The following is a 16,563-nucleotide window of genomic DNA, read 5'->3' as shown; positions in this document are numbered from 1 at the left end:
CAAATAATAATAATCACAGTAGTTGTCGAGGGTGCAGCAAGTCATCACCTCAGGATTAAATGTCAGTTGGCTTTTCATAGCCGATCATTAGTATCTCTACCATTCCTGCTGTCTCTAGTGAGTTGAAAACAGCAGGTCTGGGACAGGTAGCACGTCCGGTGAACAGGTCAGGGTTCCATAGCCGCAGGCAGAACAGTTGAAACTGGAGCAGCAGCACGGCTGAAGTGAAAGCCATCCTCTCTTGGGGAATGCTGATTTTTAGTTAGCTTTGTGACAGTATCAAAAATACATTTCAGATTGTTCTTATTTTCCTCAATTAAGTTGGAAAAATAGGATGATCGAGCAGCAGTGAGGGCTCTTTGATACTGCACAGTACTGTCTTTCCAAGCTAGTCGGAAGACTTCCAGTTTGGTGTGGCGCCATTTCCGTTCCAATTTTCTAGAAGCTTGCTTCAGAGCTCGGGTATTTTCTGTATACCAGGGAGCTAGTTTCTTATGACAAATGTTTTTAGTTTTTAGGGGTGCAACTGCATCTAGGATATTGCATAAGGTTAAATTGAGCTCCTCAGTTAGGTGGTTAACTGATATTTGTCCTCTGACGTCCTTGGGTAGGCAGAGGGAGTCTGGAAGGGCATCAAGGAATCTTTGGGTTGTCTGAGAATTCATAGCACAACTTTTGATACTCCGTGGTTGGGGTCTGAGCAGATTAGTTGTTGCGATTGCAAACGTAATAAAATGGTGGTCCGATAGTCCAGGATTATGAGGAAAAACATTAAGATCCACAACATTTATTCCATGGGACAAAACTAGGTCCAGAGTATGACTGTGACACTGAGTCGATGATGGCTCCGAAAGCCTTTTGGAGTGGGTCTGTGGACTTTTCCATGTGAATATTAAAATCACCAAAAAATATAATATTATCTGCTATGACTACAAGGTCCGATAGGAATTCAGGGAATTCAGTGAGGAATGCTGTATATGGCCCAGGAGGCCGGGTAAACAGTAGCTATAAAAAGTGATTGAGTAGGCTGTATAGATTTCATGACTAGAAGCTCAAAAGACGAAAACGTATTTTTTGGGGGTAAATTGAAATTTGCTATCGTAAATGTTAGCAACACCTCCACCTTTGCGGGATGCACGGGGGATATGGTCACACATATGAGATGAGTAATGTAGGATATGTAAACATTATTAAGGTGGTGTTATTTAAAGTGACTTGTGATACCTTTATTATGTCCATTTATTTAAGTGGCTCAGCAGGTCGTTGTCCTTGATAATCTTTTTGGTCTTCCTGTAACATCAGGTGCTGTAGGTGTCCTGGAGGGTAGGTAGTTTGCCCCCAGTGATGCATTGTGCAGACCGCACTACCCTCTGGAGAGCCTTGAGGTTGAGGGTGGTGCAATTGCCGTACCAGGCAGTGATACAGCCCGACAGAATGCTCTCGATTGTGCATCTGTTTGTGAGTGTTTGTGAATGTTTAAGATGACAAGCCAAATTTCTTCAGCTTCCTGAGATTGAAGATGAGCTGTTGCGCCTTCTTCACCATGCTGTCTGTGTGGATGGACCATTTCAGTTTGTCCGTGATGTGTACGCCGAGGAACATAAAACTTTCCACCTTCTCCACTACTGTCCCGTCGATGTGGATGAGGGGGTGCCTCCTCTGCTGTTTCCTGTAGTCCACGATCATCTCCTTTGTTTTGAGGAAATTGAGTGACAAGTTATTTTCCTGACACCACACTCGGAGGGACCTCACCTCCTCCCTGTAGGCCGTCTCGTCGTTGTTGGTAACCAGGCCTACCACTGTAGTGTTGTCTGCAAACTTGATGATTGAGTTAGAAGCGTGCATAGCCACGCAGTCATGGATGAACAGGGAGTACAGGAGAGGGCTGAGAACGCACCCTTGTGGGGCACCAGTGTTGTGAACCAGCGGGGTGGAGATGGTGTTTCCTACCTTCACTACCTGGGTACGGCCCATCAGAAATTCCAAGACCCAGTTGCACAGGGCGGGGTCGAGACCCAGTAAGGAGCCTAGACAGCTGCCCTGGGGAATTCCTGATTCTACCTGGACTATGTTGGAGAGGCTTCCATCAAAGAACACCCTCTGATCTGTTAAACAGGTAACTGTTTATCCACAATATAGCAGGGGGTGTAAAGCCATAACACATACGTTTTTCCAGCAGCAGACTATTATCGATAATGTCCAAAGTCTAACAAAACAGCCCCCACAAACTTTTTATCGTGAATTTCACTCAGCCAATTATCTGCCATTTGTGTAAGGGCTGTGCCCGTTTAATGTCCTTAAAGTGCTGAAAGTCTGTTTGTTTACTGTAAAATAGAATTGTATCTGGTCAAACACACATTTTTTCGAAAGTTTACTACGGGTTGGTAACAGGCTGATTGGTTTGCTATTTGAGCCTGTCACGGCTGGCTGAAGGACTGGACCAAGGTGCAGCATGGTAAGCGTACATTTTCTCTTTATTAAAAATGACGCCCACAAAACAAAGAACAAAACCAAACCGTGAAGCTTTGGACCATGTGCCCTGAACAAAGTCAAAGTTAACTTCCCACAAAACAGGTGGGGGAAAAGGGTACCTAAGTATGGTTCTCAATCAGAGACAACGATAGACAGCTGCCTCTGATTGAGAACCACACCCGGCCAAACACATTGAAATAGAAAACCATAGAACACCAAATCACACCTTGACCAAACCAAAATAGAGACATAAAACGCTCTCTACGGTCAGGGCGTGACAGAGCCAGTAAAGGGGGCTTTATTATTCTTAGGTAGCGGAATTACTTTGCTTCCCTCCAGGCCTGAGTGCACACACTTTCTAGTAGGCTTAAATTGAGGACATGGCAAATAGGAATGGCAAATTCGTCCACTATTATCCTCAGTAGTTTTCCATCCAATTTGTCAGTCCCTGGAGGCTTATCATTGTTGATAGAATTCAAAATGACAATGTTTAGCTGTCATAATTTGATCAGTTATACTTGGATGTGTAGTGTCAGCATTTGTTGCTGGCATGTCATGCCTAAATTTGCTAATCTTGCCAATGAAAAAAAATCATTGAAATAATTGGCAATATCAGTGGGTTTTGTGATGAATTAGCCATCTGATTCAATGAATGATGGAGCTGAGTTTCTTTATATCATTTATCCGTGTTTCATAGTATAGTTTCTTCTTCATTTTATTCAGTTTAGTCACATGATTTCTCAATTTGCTGTATGTTTGCCAATTGGTTGTGCAGCCAAACTTATTTGCCATTCCTTTTGCCTCTCAACCATACAATTTATGTTATTTATGTCAGTGCAGGGTGAGCTGCACACAGTGGACTTCCTACTAGGGCACACCGCCTCAGGGCTAACAGTATAACTCTGGTTCATAGGCACATGATTAATGCATATAATAGCTGTAGGATGATTAGAGGCATTCAGAGAAGTTGGAGGGACATGGATTTGGTTACTTAAATTGTGTCTACCAATGCCCCTGGTATAATGTACATTTGCTGAAGTATTATGACAACTCAGTGACACAATGGTAGGTATGAACTGAGCTGGGCTTGGTCATTGATAAGTCATTGTCTCAAAGCGCAGTAGATACAGCTCCTACAGCGCTGGAACTGTTCATTTACTTCTCCAAAGAGGGCTCCATTGCAAAACTTATCTGGGAATAACTTTGTTAGCTTGAAGGCTAGCAGCTTAGCTAGCTAACTAAGATTAGCGGCTCTGTCAAGCAGGCTCCAAACTGTCTGTTAAACAGGATTCCAGGACAAGAAAAGCAGTCCTAGCTGTTAAAAGCTAACCGTGTTGCAGAATCCATGCAAAATCAAGTTCAGCATTTATATTTAACAAATATTGATTGTTTTAATCAAAAACAACAAAACGAGTGTGTCCAGTGAAGTTTCTGATTTACCCTAGAAGTTCCACACACCTGGTTTCACAGTTGACTAAATCAGTCACCGATTAGAGAGGAAGGGTGAAAAACAACGGCAATTCACCCCTTCCAGGAGTGTAGAGGGATAATGCTGTAAACCAGAGCTATAACTGTCATCTGAGCTGTGTTTAGAATGATGGAAACATAGCAAACTGTTACAACGGAAAACACTAAACATTTGAATGTCCAGTTGATGGCCACGTCATTCTGTATATACTGAGGCTAAATGTTAAGTCAAATAAATGCACCCCTGGGGAGTACTGTCCTCTAAAGTACTTAAACGAGCCAGAGATACAGTTGCATACAGGAGCTGGTTCACCAACTACTTCTCAGATAGAGTTCAGTGTGTCAAATTGGAGGGCCTGTTGTTTGGACCCCTGGCAGTCTCTATGGGGGTGCCATAGGGTTCAATTCTCTGTCTGACTCTTTTCTCTGTATATATCAATGCTGTCACTCTTGCTGCTGTTGATTCTCTGATCCACCTCTATGCAGATGACACCCTTCTGTATACAACTGGCCCTTTTTTGGACAGTGTGTTAACAAACCTCCAAATGAGCTTCAATGCCATATAACTCTCCTTCTGTGGCCTCCAGCTCCTCTTATTTGCTAGTAAAACTAAATGCATTCTCCTCAAACGATCGCTGCCCGCACCTGCCCGCCCGCCCGACTATTGCCATTACTCTGGACGATTCTGACTTAGAATATGTGGGCAACTACAAATACCTAGGTGTCTGGTTAGACTACAAACTCTCCTTCCAGACTCACATCAACAAAAGCCTCCTTCACTTAGGCTGCCAAACATACCCTCGTAAAACTGACTATCCTACCGATCCTTGACTTCGGCGATGTCATTTACAAAATTGCCTCCAACACTCTACTCAGAAAATTGGACGTAGTCTATCACAGTGACACCCGTTTGGTCGCTAAAGCCCCATATATTACCCACCACTGCGACCTGTATGCTCTCGTTGGCTGGCCCTCGCTACATATCTGTCGCCAAACCCACTGGCTCCAGGTCATCTGTAAGTCTTTGCTAGGTAAAACCCTGCCTTATCTCAGCCCACTGGTCACCATAGCAACACCCACCCGTAGCACGCTCCAGCAGGTATACTTCACTGGTCATCCCCAAAGCCACCTTTCCTTCCAGTTCTCTGCTGCCAATGACTGGAACGAATTGCAAAGGTCACTGAAGCTGGAGACTTACAGTTGAAGTCGGAAGTTTACATACACTTAGGTTGGAGTCATTAAAACTCGTTTTAATGACACATTTCTTGTTAACAAACTAAAGTTTTGGCAAGTCGGTTAGGACATCTACTTTGTGCATGACACAAGTAATTTTTCCAACAATTGTTAACAGACAGATTATTTTACTTATAATTCACTGTATCACAATTCCAGTTGGTCATAAGTTTACATACACTAAGTTGACTGTGCCTTTAAACAGCTTGGAAAATTCCAGAAAATTATGTCATGACTTTAGAAGCTTCTGATAGGCTAATTGACATATTCTGAGTCAATTAGAGGTGTACCTGAGGATGTATTTCAAGGCCTACCTTCAAACTCAGTGCCTCTTTGCTTGACATCATGGGAAAATCAAAAGAAATCAGCCAATACCTCAGAAAAAAATTGAAGACCTCCACAAGTCTGGTTCATCCATGAGAGCAATTTCCAAACGTCTGAAAGTACCACTTTCATCTGTACAAACAATAGTACACAAGTATAAACACCATGAGACCACGCAGCCGTCATACTGCTCAGGAAGGAGACGCATTCTGTCTCCTAGAGATTAACGTACTTTGGTGCGAAACGTGTAAATCAATACCAGAACAACAACAAAGGACATTGTGAAGATGCTTGAGGAAACAGGTACAAAAGTATCTGTATCCACAGTAAAACGAGTCCTATATCGACATAAACTGAATGGCCACTCATTAAGGAAGAAGCCACTGCTCCAAAACCGCCATAAAAAAAGCCAGACTACGGTTTGCAACTGTACTTGTGGACAAAGATCGTACTTTTTGAAGAAATGTCCTCTGGTCTGATGAAAAAAAAATAGAACTGTTTGGCCATAATGACCATTGTTATGTTTGGAGGAAAAAGGGGGTGGCTTGCAAGCCGAAGAACACCATCCCAACCGTGAAGCACGGTGGTGGCAGCATCATGTTGTGGGGGTGCTTTCTGCAGGAGGGACTGGTGCACTTCACAAAATAGATGGTATCATGAAGATTGGAAAGTTATGTCTATATATTGAAGCAACATCTCAAGACATCAGTCGTGAAGTTATAGCTTGGTCTCAAATGGGCCTTCCGAAAGGACAATGACCCCAAGCATACTTCCAATGTTGTGGCATAATGGCTTAAGGACAACAAAGTCATGGAATTGGAGAGGCCATCACAAAGCCCTGACCTCAATCCCATAGAAAATTTGTGGGCAGAACTGAAAAAGCATGTGCGAGCAAGGTCTACAAACCTGACTCAGTTACACCAGCTCTGTCAGGAGGAATGGGCCAAAAGTCACCTAACTTATTGTGGGAAGCTTGTGGAAGGCTACCCGAAACCTTTGACCCAAATTAAATCATTTAAAGGAAATGCTACCGAATACTAATTGAGTGTATGTAAACTTATGACCCACTGGAAATGTGATGAAAGAAATAAAAGCTGAAATGAATCGCTGTCAACTATTATTCTGACATTTCACATTCTTAAAATAAAGTGGTGACCCTAACTGACCTAACACAGGGAATTTTTACTAGGATTAAACATCAGGAATTGTGAAAATCTGAGTTTAAATGTATTTGGCTAAGGTGTATGTAAACTTCCGATAACTCTATATCTCCCTCACTAACTATGAGCATCAGCTGTCAGAGCAGCTTACCGATCACGGCAGCTGTACACAGCCCATCTGTAAATAGCCCACCCAACTACCTCATCCCCATATTGTTAGAATTGTTTTGCTCTTTTGCACCCCAGTATCTCTACTGCACACCTATCACTCCAGTGTTAATGCTAAATTTGAATTATTTTGCCACTATGGCCCATTTATTGCTTTACCTCCCTAATCTTACTACATTTGCACACACTGTTCATCGATTTTTCTATTGTGTTATTGACTGTACGTTTGTCTATCCCATGTGTAACTCTGTGTTGTTGTTTTTGTCACACAGCTCTGGTTTATCTTGGCCAGGTCGCAGGTATAAATGAGAACTTGTTCTCAACTGGCCTACCTGGTTAAATAAAGGTGAAATAAATTAATAATAAATAAAAAAAATTATGTAATTTTGCTATGTTTTTGGGGAAGAACATTGTTTGCATCCATGATGACCAGCACTGTAGGTGTGAGAGACAACTTTACCAGCATCTTAGCATATGTATCGATGAATCGTTGTGACATATGAAATACGAGTGATAGTGTAATCAATATGTAATAACTATGTAAAAAATATATGAACGCTTTAAATTATTATGTGACGTGCAGTCATATTCAGGTCCTGATTGGTCACCAAGCTAATTTGACATGTCAAATAGTGTTATTTGACGTATTTTTTTGACATGCGAAGACCCAAACGGTGTTCCATAGCAATCCTGGTTAAGAATGAAACGACTGAACAAATTAACAACGAAACAGCACAGCAAGTAAGTCAAAGAAATGTTTTGATTATGTTTTACTGGTAATGGGGACATACGTAAATGCCAACAAAAATAACTATTTGGTCAGTGTGGTGTGTGTGTGTGTAACCTTTATTTATCTAGGCAAGTCAGTTAGAACAAATTCTTATTTACAATAATGGCCTACCCCGGCCAAACCCGGACGACGCTGGGCCAATTGTGCTCCGCTTTATGGGACTCCCAATCACGGCCGGCTGTGATACAGCCTGGACTCGAACCAAGGATTGTGGTGACACCTCTTGCACTGAGATGAAATGCCTTAGATCGCTGCGTCCATGTGTAACTGTACTAGAATGCTTAAAAGACAGCAAAAATTTCAAATACCGGTTATCGGTATCGGTATTGGTTTCTTTTGGCAAGGAAAATATCGGATATCGGTATTGGCCAAAAATTTCATATCGGTGCATCACTAGTTTGTAGGCTTGTTTTATGTATGAGTTTATCTAATAAGGATATAAACTAGGATTACCGATAAGTCTCTAAGACATCACTGTTACAGGAATGACACACGTGACCTCTAATCAACCTATCATGAGCAGGTGACCAGGGAGACACCTAACTGACATTTTTTTTTAAAGGCTTTCTTATTCTCCATCCCTCTCTCCCTGTTGCATTCTCAACCATTATCTCTCCTCTGTCTCTTACACACATAGTGGGAGCAACAAACACACACACAGCCTTATTTCATGATGCTGTCAGCAGATGGACAGAAGCAAGAGGAATCACACACACACACTGTTATGTTCTGTTAATTACTGATGTCCCCTTTAAGGATGGAGCACCCTTGGTCATGCGCAGGATTGTTCTATGTTATTCTGGTACTAACTAGTTTGAGTAAATGTGAAGCTCCAGTTCAATTGCTTGTATTCCGAGTCTTTCTTATTACATAAATAAGTACTAAGTGTTAAGACACTACAATGGCGACGAGGATGATTACCTGCAGTGTGCATCACGAATACAGATAGAGTTCGTAGGAAGAGAGGAAGATTTTGACCCTGTAGCACAACAGCTAGCAAGCAGTGAAAACGAGGGGAGAGCTGACGAGAACGAGGCGGCAGATCAAAGACCCGTGGAGCCGGAGGTAAAGAGAATGGCTAGCATCGGGAAAATAGATGTGTTTGATGACACGCAAGAAAACTGGGCAACTTACATTGAACGACTGGAACAGTACTTCATTGCAAACGACATTGCTGATAACAAAAGAGTACCAGCGTTGTTGAGTTTAATTGGCCCAAAAACATACAGTTTGCTAAGAGATCTGACTGCCCCTCTGAAGCCCTCAAATAAAACATTCACAGAGATTGTGGAGATATTGCAAAATCACCTATCACCTAAACCACTCCTCATCGCGGAACGTTTTCGTTTCCACAAGAGAGATCAGAATGAGGGGAGGGGTTAGTACATATGTAGCAGTGTTGAAGAAACTGTCTGAACATTGTCAGTTGGGAGAGAACCTAAATGACACATTAAGGGATAGATTTGTTTGTGGACTGAAACATGAACACATTCAAAAACGTTTGCTCACAGAATCAGAGCTCACGTTTGCAAAGGCTGTTGAAATTGCCGTGGCTATGGAAATCGCGACTAAAGATGCATTTGAGTTGCAAAGTAAAAGAAGTACTGACCTGTCACAAATTTCCCTGCACAAGTTTTCACGCAGTCGACAGCGCCCCCCGTGTGGCCGAAAAATGCAACAGGTGTGACAGAGATGGTCACAGAGCAGAGGATTGCCGTTTCAAAGACGAAATTTGTCACAAATGCAGTAGAAGGGGCACATTCAAAGAGCATGCAAAGCAAAATTCAGTCACAACAGGAAAACTGAGAAAATTAAAGGGTCTGTGAATGCACTAGCAGAGAACAGTGGCAGTGATTCAGATGAACGATTAATTGGTACAATGGAGTTAAACACAGTGACTTCTCCCAGCAGTAGCATAATATGGGTGACACCAGATATCGAAGGCAAACCCCTCAAAATGGAGCTGGACACAGGATCTGCAGTGTCTATAATTTCCACTACTGTCTACAATGAGCATTTTAAGGCTATCAAGCTGAAGAACACAAATGTGTTGCTGAAGACATACTCAGGAGAGAGATTGAGCCCAATGGGGGCGTTGCAAGTCAGAGTGCATTATGGGGGCAAACACAGCAGTTACAGCTGTATGTGGTGCCTGGAACTGGCCCCCATTATTTGGCAGGGAATGGCTTTCAAAAATAAAGCTGAATTGGTGTGACTTGAAAATGCTCCACACGTTCCAGTCCAAAGAGAAAGGCACAGACCAAACACTGGAACACTTGCGGAAGAAATACAACACAGTTTTCAGTGATCAGATGGGAACAGTAAAAGGCTTCACAGCAAAACTTGTACTAAGAGATGATGCAACCCCAAAATTCTGCAAAGCCAGATCTGTTCCATACTCCCTGAGACCAAAGGTGGAAGCGGAAATCGATCGCTTGCAGGATACAGGGATCCTGACGAAAGTGGACAGAAGCGAATGGGCCACACCCATAGTTCCTATTGTGAAGAAAGACGGGTCTGATGGAATGTGTGGGGACTTCAAGGTAACTGTGAATCCAATGTTGCATGTGGACCAATACCCCCTACCACGTCTGGATGACATCTTTGCTGCACTAGCTGGTGGGAAACACTTCAGTAAAATCGATCTGAAACAGGCTTACTTGCAGCTACCGGTTGCAGAGAGTTCCAAACAGTACCTGACAATAAACACACACAAAGGTCTATACAGGTATAACCGCCTGGTTTTTGGCATTGCATCAGCCCCAGCCATTTGGCAACGAACCATTGACCAGATTTTGCAAGGAATCCCAGGAACCCAGTGTATCCTGGACAAAGAGCACCTGGCTAACCTGGAAGAGGTCCTGAAAAGACTGAAAGAGTATGGTCTACAGGCAAACTTAAAGAAGTGTGAGTTCTTCAAAGACAAGATTGTCTTCTGTGGATATGAGATTGACTGCAATGGATTGCACAAAACACAGGACAAAATCGAGGCAGTGGTACAGGCACCACGACCACAAAATATCACAGAAGTGAGATCTTTCACGGGACTGATCAATTACTACAGAAGATTCCTCCCAAACCTTTCAGCAGTACTCCAGCCTCTAAATCAGCTCCTGGAAAAGAATAGGACATGGCGGTGGACAGAGCAGTGTGAAAATGCATTTCTGGAGGCAAAACGGCTCATAACATCTGAACAGGTCCTGATGCCTTACGACCCTGAAATGCCAGTGAAGTTGGCTTGTGATGCGTCCCCTTATGGATTAGGGGCAGTCCTTTCACACACACTGAAAGATGGGTCAGAGAGGCCAGTTGCATTCGCGTCACGAACATTGAATGATGCAGAGAAAAACTACTCACAAATCGACAAAGAAGCACTGGCACTAGTGTGGGGCGTCAAGAAATTCCACGCATACCTATATGGCAAGCGTTTCAAACTGGTTACAGATCACCAGCCGTTGCTTTCCATTTTCAGTCCAAAGAAAGGCATTCCAGCAATGACAGCAGCCAGGTTACAGCGATATGCCCTGTTCCTTGCCAGTCATATGTATGACATTGAGTTTAAGCCGTCATCCCTCCACACAAATGCAGATGGATTATCCAGACTGCCGTGTACAAGAGAAAGACAAAGGAGGGTGGATGCAGTGGACATGTTCCATACCGCTCAGCTTGAGGCACTACCAGTCACAAGCACAGTTATCAAACAGGAGACAAGGAAAGATGTGACCTTGTCAAAAGTGTACACCTACACCATGTCAGGATGGCCAGCTACTGGCAGAAAGGAGCTGACTCCGTATTTCCAGCGGAGAAACGAAATTACAACGTACCAAGGATGTTTGATGTGGGGAATGAGAGTCATGATACCCCAGAAATGCCAACATCTAGTCTTGCAGCAACTACATGAAGGTCATGTTGGAATTGTCAAAATGAAGCTGCTCGCAAGGAGCCACTTCTGGTGGCCAGGTCTGGACCAACAGATAGAAAATATGGCAAAGAACTGTAGTGGATGTTTGGAAACCCTTCACATGCCTGCTCCTGTCCCAGTCCACCCATGGGAATGGCCCGCAGAGCCATGGCAGAGAATTCATGTGGACTACGCTGGTCCCTTTGAAAAGCACATGTTTCTGGTTATAGTTGATGCCCATTCCAAATGGCCAGAGGTGTTTTGCACTGACTCCTCCACCTCAGCTCAGACGATAGAGTGTCTCAGAACAACGTTTGCACGCTTCGGTTTGCCACTGCAGCTGGTAAGTGACAACGCGCAAGCTTTTGTAAGTGACGAGTTTACAAGATTCATGTCAGTAAATGGAATCAAACACTCAACCTCAGCTCCGTACCACCCTGCCACCAATGGGCTGGCAGAACGCTTTGTGCAAACCCTAAAGCAAGGACTCCGTGCAGCAAAACGAGACGAAGGGACTTTGCAAACAAAACTGGCCAAGTTCCTGGCCTCCTACCGAAACACCCCACATGCCACGACAAATGAAAGCCCAGCCGCACTGATGTTCGGGAGGCCTCTCCGCACACAGCTGGACATCATGAAGCCAAACAGGCGTAATGAAGTGCTGAACAAACAAGCCAAGATGCTCTCCGGTGGCCGGGAGCGCCATCTCCAAACAGGACAGGAAGTGATGGTGCGAGACTACAGAAGAGGAGGGAAATGGACAAGAGGGACCGTACACACACAAACGGGACCCAGAACTTACCAGGTTCAAGTGAGCCCAGACATAATGTGGCGGCGTCACATTAACCAAATGCATTCCACGGAAAACAGCACAACAATCGAGAGAGAACAGGCACAGAGAGCTCCTGAGAGTGACACACAGGGAACTGTAGAGGACGGTGGGGCAGTAGAGAGACCCCAGGCTGAAAGAAGGGAACGTGTTGATGAAGGTGCTGCTATAGCAGACGCTATAATGGAACAAGCACACACTGAGGATGTTCAGGAGCCTCCAGACAATCCGAGGCGATACCCAGAACGAAGGCACCGTCCACCAGACAGACTAGACTTATAAACAAACAAACAAAAACGAACTGTTCAAGTTCAAATTAAAAGATGCAAAATAACTACAAGAAGTTCTGGGAAATGTTTCAGTTGTGGTTTGGTAAAAGTAACTCTGATTGTATAAGAGAAGGAATGTTATGTTCTGTTAATTACTGATGTCCCCTTTAAGGATGGAGCACCCTTGGTCATGCGCAGGATTGTTCTATGTTATTCTGGTACTAACTAGTTTGAGTAAATGTGAAGCTCCAGTTCAATTGCTTGTATTCCGAGTCTTTCTTATTACATAAATAAGTACTAAGTGTTAAGACCCTACACACACACACATACACACACACACACACACACACACACACACACACACACACACACACACACACACACACACACACACACACACACACACACACACACACACACACATACACACACACACACACACACACACACATTTCAGACTACGGTGTGAGGGAACACAGGATGGATTCTCCTCTCTCTCGTTTCATCACGCTGCCATGACACACCTATTTACCTCTCCCATCCATCTCCCAATATGTTTCTCTCGGTGTCGTGTGTGTGTGTGTGTGTGTGTGTGTGTGTGTGTGTGTGTGTGTGTGTGTGTGTGTGTGTGTGTGTGTGTGTGTGTGTGTGTGTGTGTGTGTGTGTGTGCGCAGGCCTTGTCCTACAGTGTAGGGTTGTGGCGGTCGTGGAATTTTGTCAGCCTGTTAATGTCATGCAAAACTCTGCCAGCCTCACGGTAATTGACCACTAATAAACATGAACCCCTTTAGCATCTCCACGCCTCCACGCATACAAGTGACTGATGTGAGCCTTTTTGGAAGACAAGGTCTAAATCAATTTAATATTCACCATCTCAATTAATCCATAATTTATTTTAAGCAGATCTGAAGAAACGTTATGATATTTTTTTAAAAAGACTTTAGAAGAACAGAACATGAGTTGGCCTACTGTATGTTATCCTATCTGGCTATGCACCATTCCACAGTCTGTAGTCTTGTTCATTTAGCAGACAAGATATACTTATAAGTTCCGTGCCATTATTTTATATGATTTTATAGTAAGAATAATAGAATTGAACTTTGCTAAATGAAATAGAAACAATATTTTTCCCAGGTCCTACACACAGTTCTCTCATCAAGTTACCATTTACCCGTCAGACTATTCTCAATTTTATCGTCTCAACTATCATGTGAAATGAGTTTAGATTTATAATGGCCCATTATCAAATGGGCAGGAACAGGGGTAGGGGAAATAATATGTACTCGAATAGAGAATGGAGGCCACCTTAATTTTTCAATCATGATGGATAGTGTCGTTACTTGACTCTAACATTAATCTGAGGACTGTTATTTATCTAATTAACTAACTATGTTTAATTGTTACCCGATTAACTTAATCATGTAACATTTAACTCATTAGGATCTGAGTCACCACAAGAGCGGTTCTTTAAAGACTTACCATCTCCCTAATTAAACTCTAAACGGTCTTTACCTATCACATCTATAAACAGTCAACTTATTAATCATAACCTCGTATCATATCATCATTCTGAACAGTCATAACCTCCTTGCATCTGCAAAAACCATAGCCTTACTTATGATTCAGTACTACACAAACTGGTTTATTTATTTATTTACTAGCCAATTAAATGGGAACACAGGATAAACACACACTTCGCACCGGTTACTGACTGGAGAATTAATACGCAGAAAACAGGTCCCTAGCGGAATGACAACAACATGGCTGCTTGTTAAGGAAGAGATGGAGAGGGAGACAGAGGGACAGAGACACTTAACATTGGTACATTCAGACACTATTCTCACTTGCATTAACCTTATACTTTGCACACGAACCGCCACCCGCTTTGAGTAAGTAATCATGAATGTATTTATGTGAAATTCCTGGGTCGCCGGGGATCTCTCGGTGGACAGGGCAGCCTTGTAAAAATGGGGTTGAGCCTTACTGCGGCATGCTTGTAAGTCTCTGATTGTCCAAAATGGTTCCACCAAGACTTCTACTGTGTCCTTCTTTGTAGTTTATTTTCCATCCATTCGCTCTTGAAGATGCTTCTTTGAAGATAGGCTAGCCAGCCATATTGATGGTTCCCCAGTGGGGTGATGAGGGTAGCGTAATGCTCCTTAAATTCGCTTTCAAAGATACTTTACTTAGAACAGCTAATCAGCTGTACCAGTGATTGTCCGGGAGGTGAGTTTATCGTCTCCACTTCGTGTTGAGATTCAAAGTTCAAACCACTTTAAACGTGCAGCTGCAGCTTCACGTTTTTCTGGTCTGATATGTTAATTTCTTAACCCATCATTTATACAGTTGGCAGGACACACTCTCTGACCTCACTCAGGGGCTGTTACTACTCACTGTGTAAAGTTATAAAAAAACAATTATCTCTTATAGCTTCTCAAAACACATCCCTCCTTTTTCATATTACATGCACAACGTATAGTATGGAAACTTCATACATGTTGTGGGTATACCTTCCAAGTTACAGTATTTCCTTTATAACATTTTTAATGACATCACAAAATAACCCTGAACCAATTATAATAATTTGGGGACAGGTTAAAAATCATTCAACAATTATGGCAATTTAGCTAGCTAGCTTGCTGTTGCTAGCCAATTTGTCCTGGGATATAAACATTGGATTGTTATTTTACCTGAAATGCCATAACCCACCGGAGTGTGGACCTCAGTTCATCTTTCAATCACCCACGTGAGTATATGCTCCTAAAAACCAATGAGGAGATGGCACGTAGGTATATCCCTCCTAAAAAACAATGAGGAGATGGAAGAGGCAGGACTTGCAACGCGTTGAGCGTCAAAAAATAGAACCAAGTTCTATTTTAGCACCTGGCCATGCAGACGATCCCTGACGCGCCCAATGCTTAATTTGGGAAACCAAGTGAAATCTGTTCTGGAACATCGATAGTATAATGTTTCCACAAATACAAATTCACTATAATCGTAGGCTAACTGTAAGACACCCTGCACAATCAATGAAACAGTGTCACCTAGGCCTACATGTTCTCTCCAACACTCATGTATAGAACATTTGGAGCATGGCATAATGTAACCAGTCCACCCAGTAGGCATAATAATAAAGTCGACACTCAAAGGCAATTACTAGAATTCTTTTAATTTTGGAGTACAGGCTAGAGCAATTATTTACCAAAGACATCTTAACTCCGTTTTTTTCCCTGTTTTTTCTGCCATGCATAATATGCAATAGGCTATGTATTGCATGAAGGCACAATCATTATTTTAATTCAGGTTAGATCTTTTGGGGCTCATACTGTGCATTTGGGAGATATTCAGACTTGTGTTATAAGTGTTGACTTATAACACATTTTGTTACATTATAGTTGTTGAGGTGTCCCGCTAGCGGCACGTCTAGCTGTAAAAGGTTATAGCCTTATTCTAAAATTGATTAAATCGTTTTTTTCCCCTGATCAAGCTACACAATACCCCATAATGACAAAGCAAAAACAGGAAAAATCACATTTACATAAGTATTCAGACCCTTTACTCAGTACTTTGTTGAAGCGCCTTTGCAGCGATTACAGCTTTGAGTCTTCTTGGGTATGATGCTACAAGCTTGGCACACCTGTATTTAGGGTGTTTCTCCCATTCCTCTCTACAGATCCTCTCAAGCTCTGTCCGGTTGGATGGGGAGCATCACTACACAGTTATTTTCAGGTCATTCCAGAGATGTTCGATCAGGTTCATGTCCGGGCTCTGGCTGGCCCACACAAGGACATTCAGAGACTTGTCCTGAAGCCACTCCTGCGTTGTCTTGGCTGTCTGCTTAGGGTTGATGTCCTGTTAGAAGTTTAACCTTCTCCCCCGTCTCAGGACTTGAGCGCTCTGTAGCAGGATTTTATCAAGGATCTCTCTGTACTTTGCTCCGTTCATCTTTG

General features: G+C 42.9%; 1 protein-coding gene and 1 pseudogene across 1 annotated transcript; one reads left to right on the top strand and one right to left on the bottom strand.

The window, feature by feature from the left end:
• Positions 1-16,563, bottom strand: part of LOC115114087 (metalloreductase STEAP4-like) — a 58,310-nt pseudogene that overhangs the window by 14,599 nt on the left and 27,148 nt on the right.
• On the top strand, positions 9,837-12,805 carry LOC135563589 (uncharacterized protein K02A2.6-like). The gene has a single exon (XM_065006419.1). It carries the CDS (start codon positions 9,837-9,839, stop codon positions 12,624-12,626), a length of 2,790 nt encoding a protein of 929 aa, XP_064862491.1. The 3' UTR covers positions 12,627-12,805.

This window comes from Oncorhynchus nerka, linkage group LG3 (assembly GCF_034236695.1).
Source record: "Oncorhynchus nerka isolate Pitt River linkage group LG3, Oner_Uvic_2.0, whole genome shotgun sequence".
Lineage (NCBI taxonomy): Eukaryota > Metazoa > Chordata > Actinopteri > Salmoniformes > Salmonidae > Oncorhynchus > Oncorhynchus nerka.
The sequence above is the reverse complement of the archived record's forward strand: the minus strand, read 5'-3'. Positions and strand labels throughout refer to the sequence as shown.

What these genes read in the sequence shown, in the direction of transcription:
- LOC135563589 (XM_065006419.1), top strand. Translation starts at nt 9,837, where the DNA reads ATGCTCCACACGTTCCAGTCCAAAGAGAAAGGCACAGACCAAACACTG.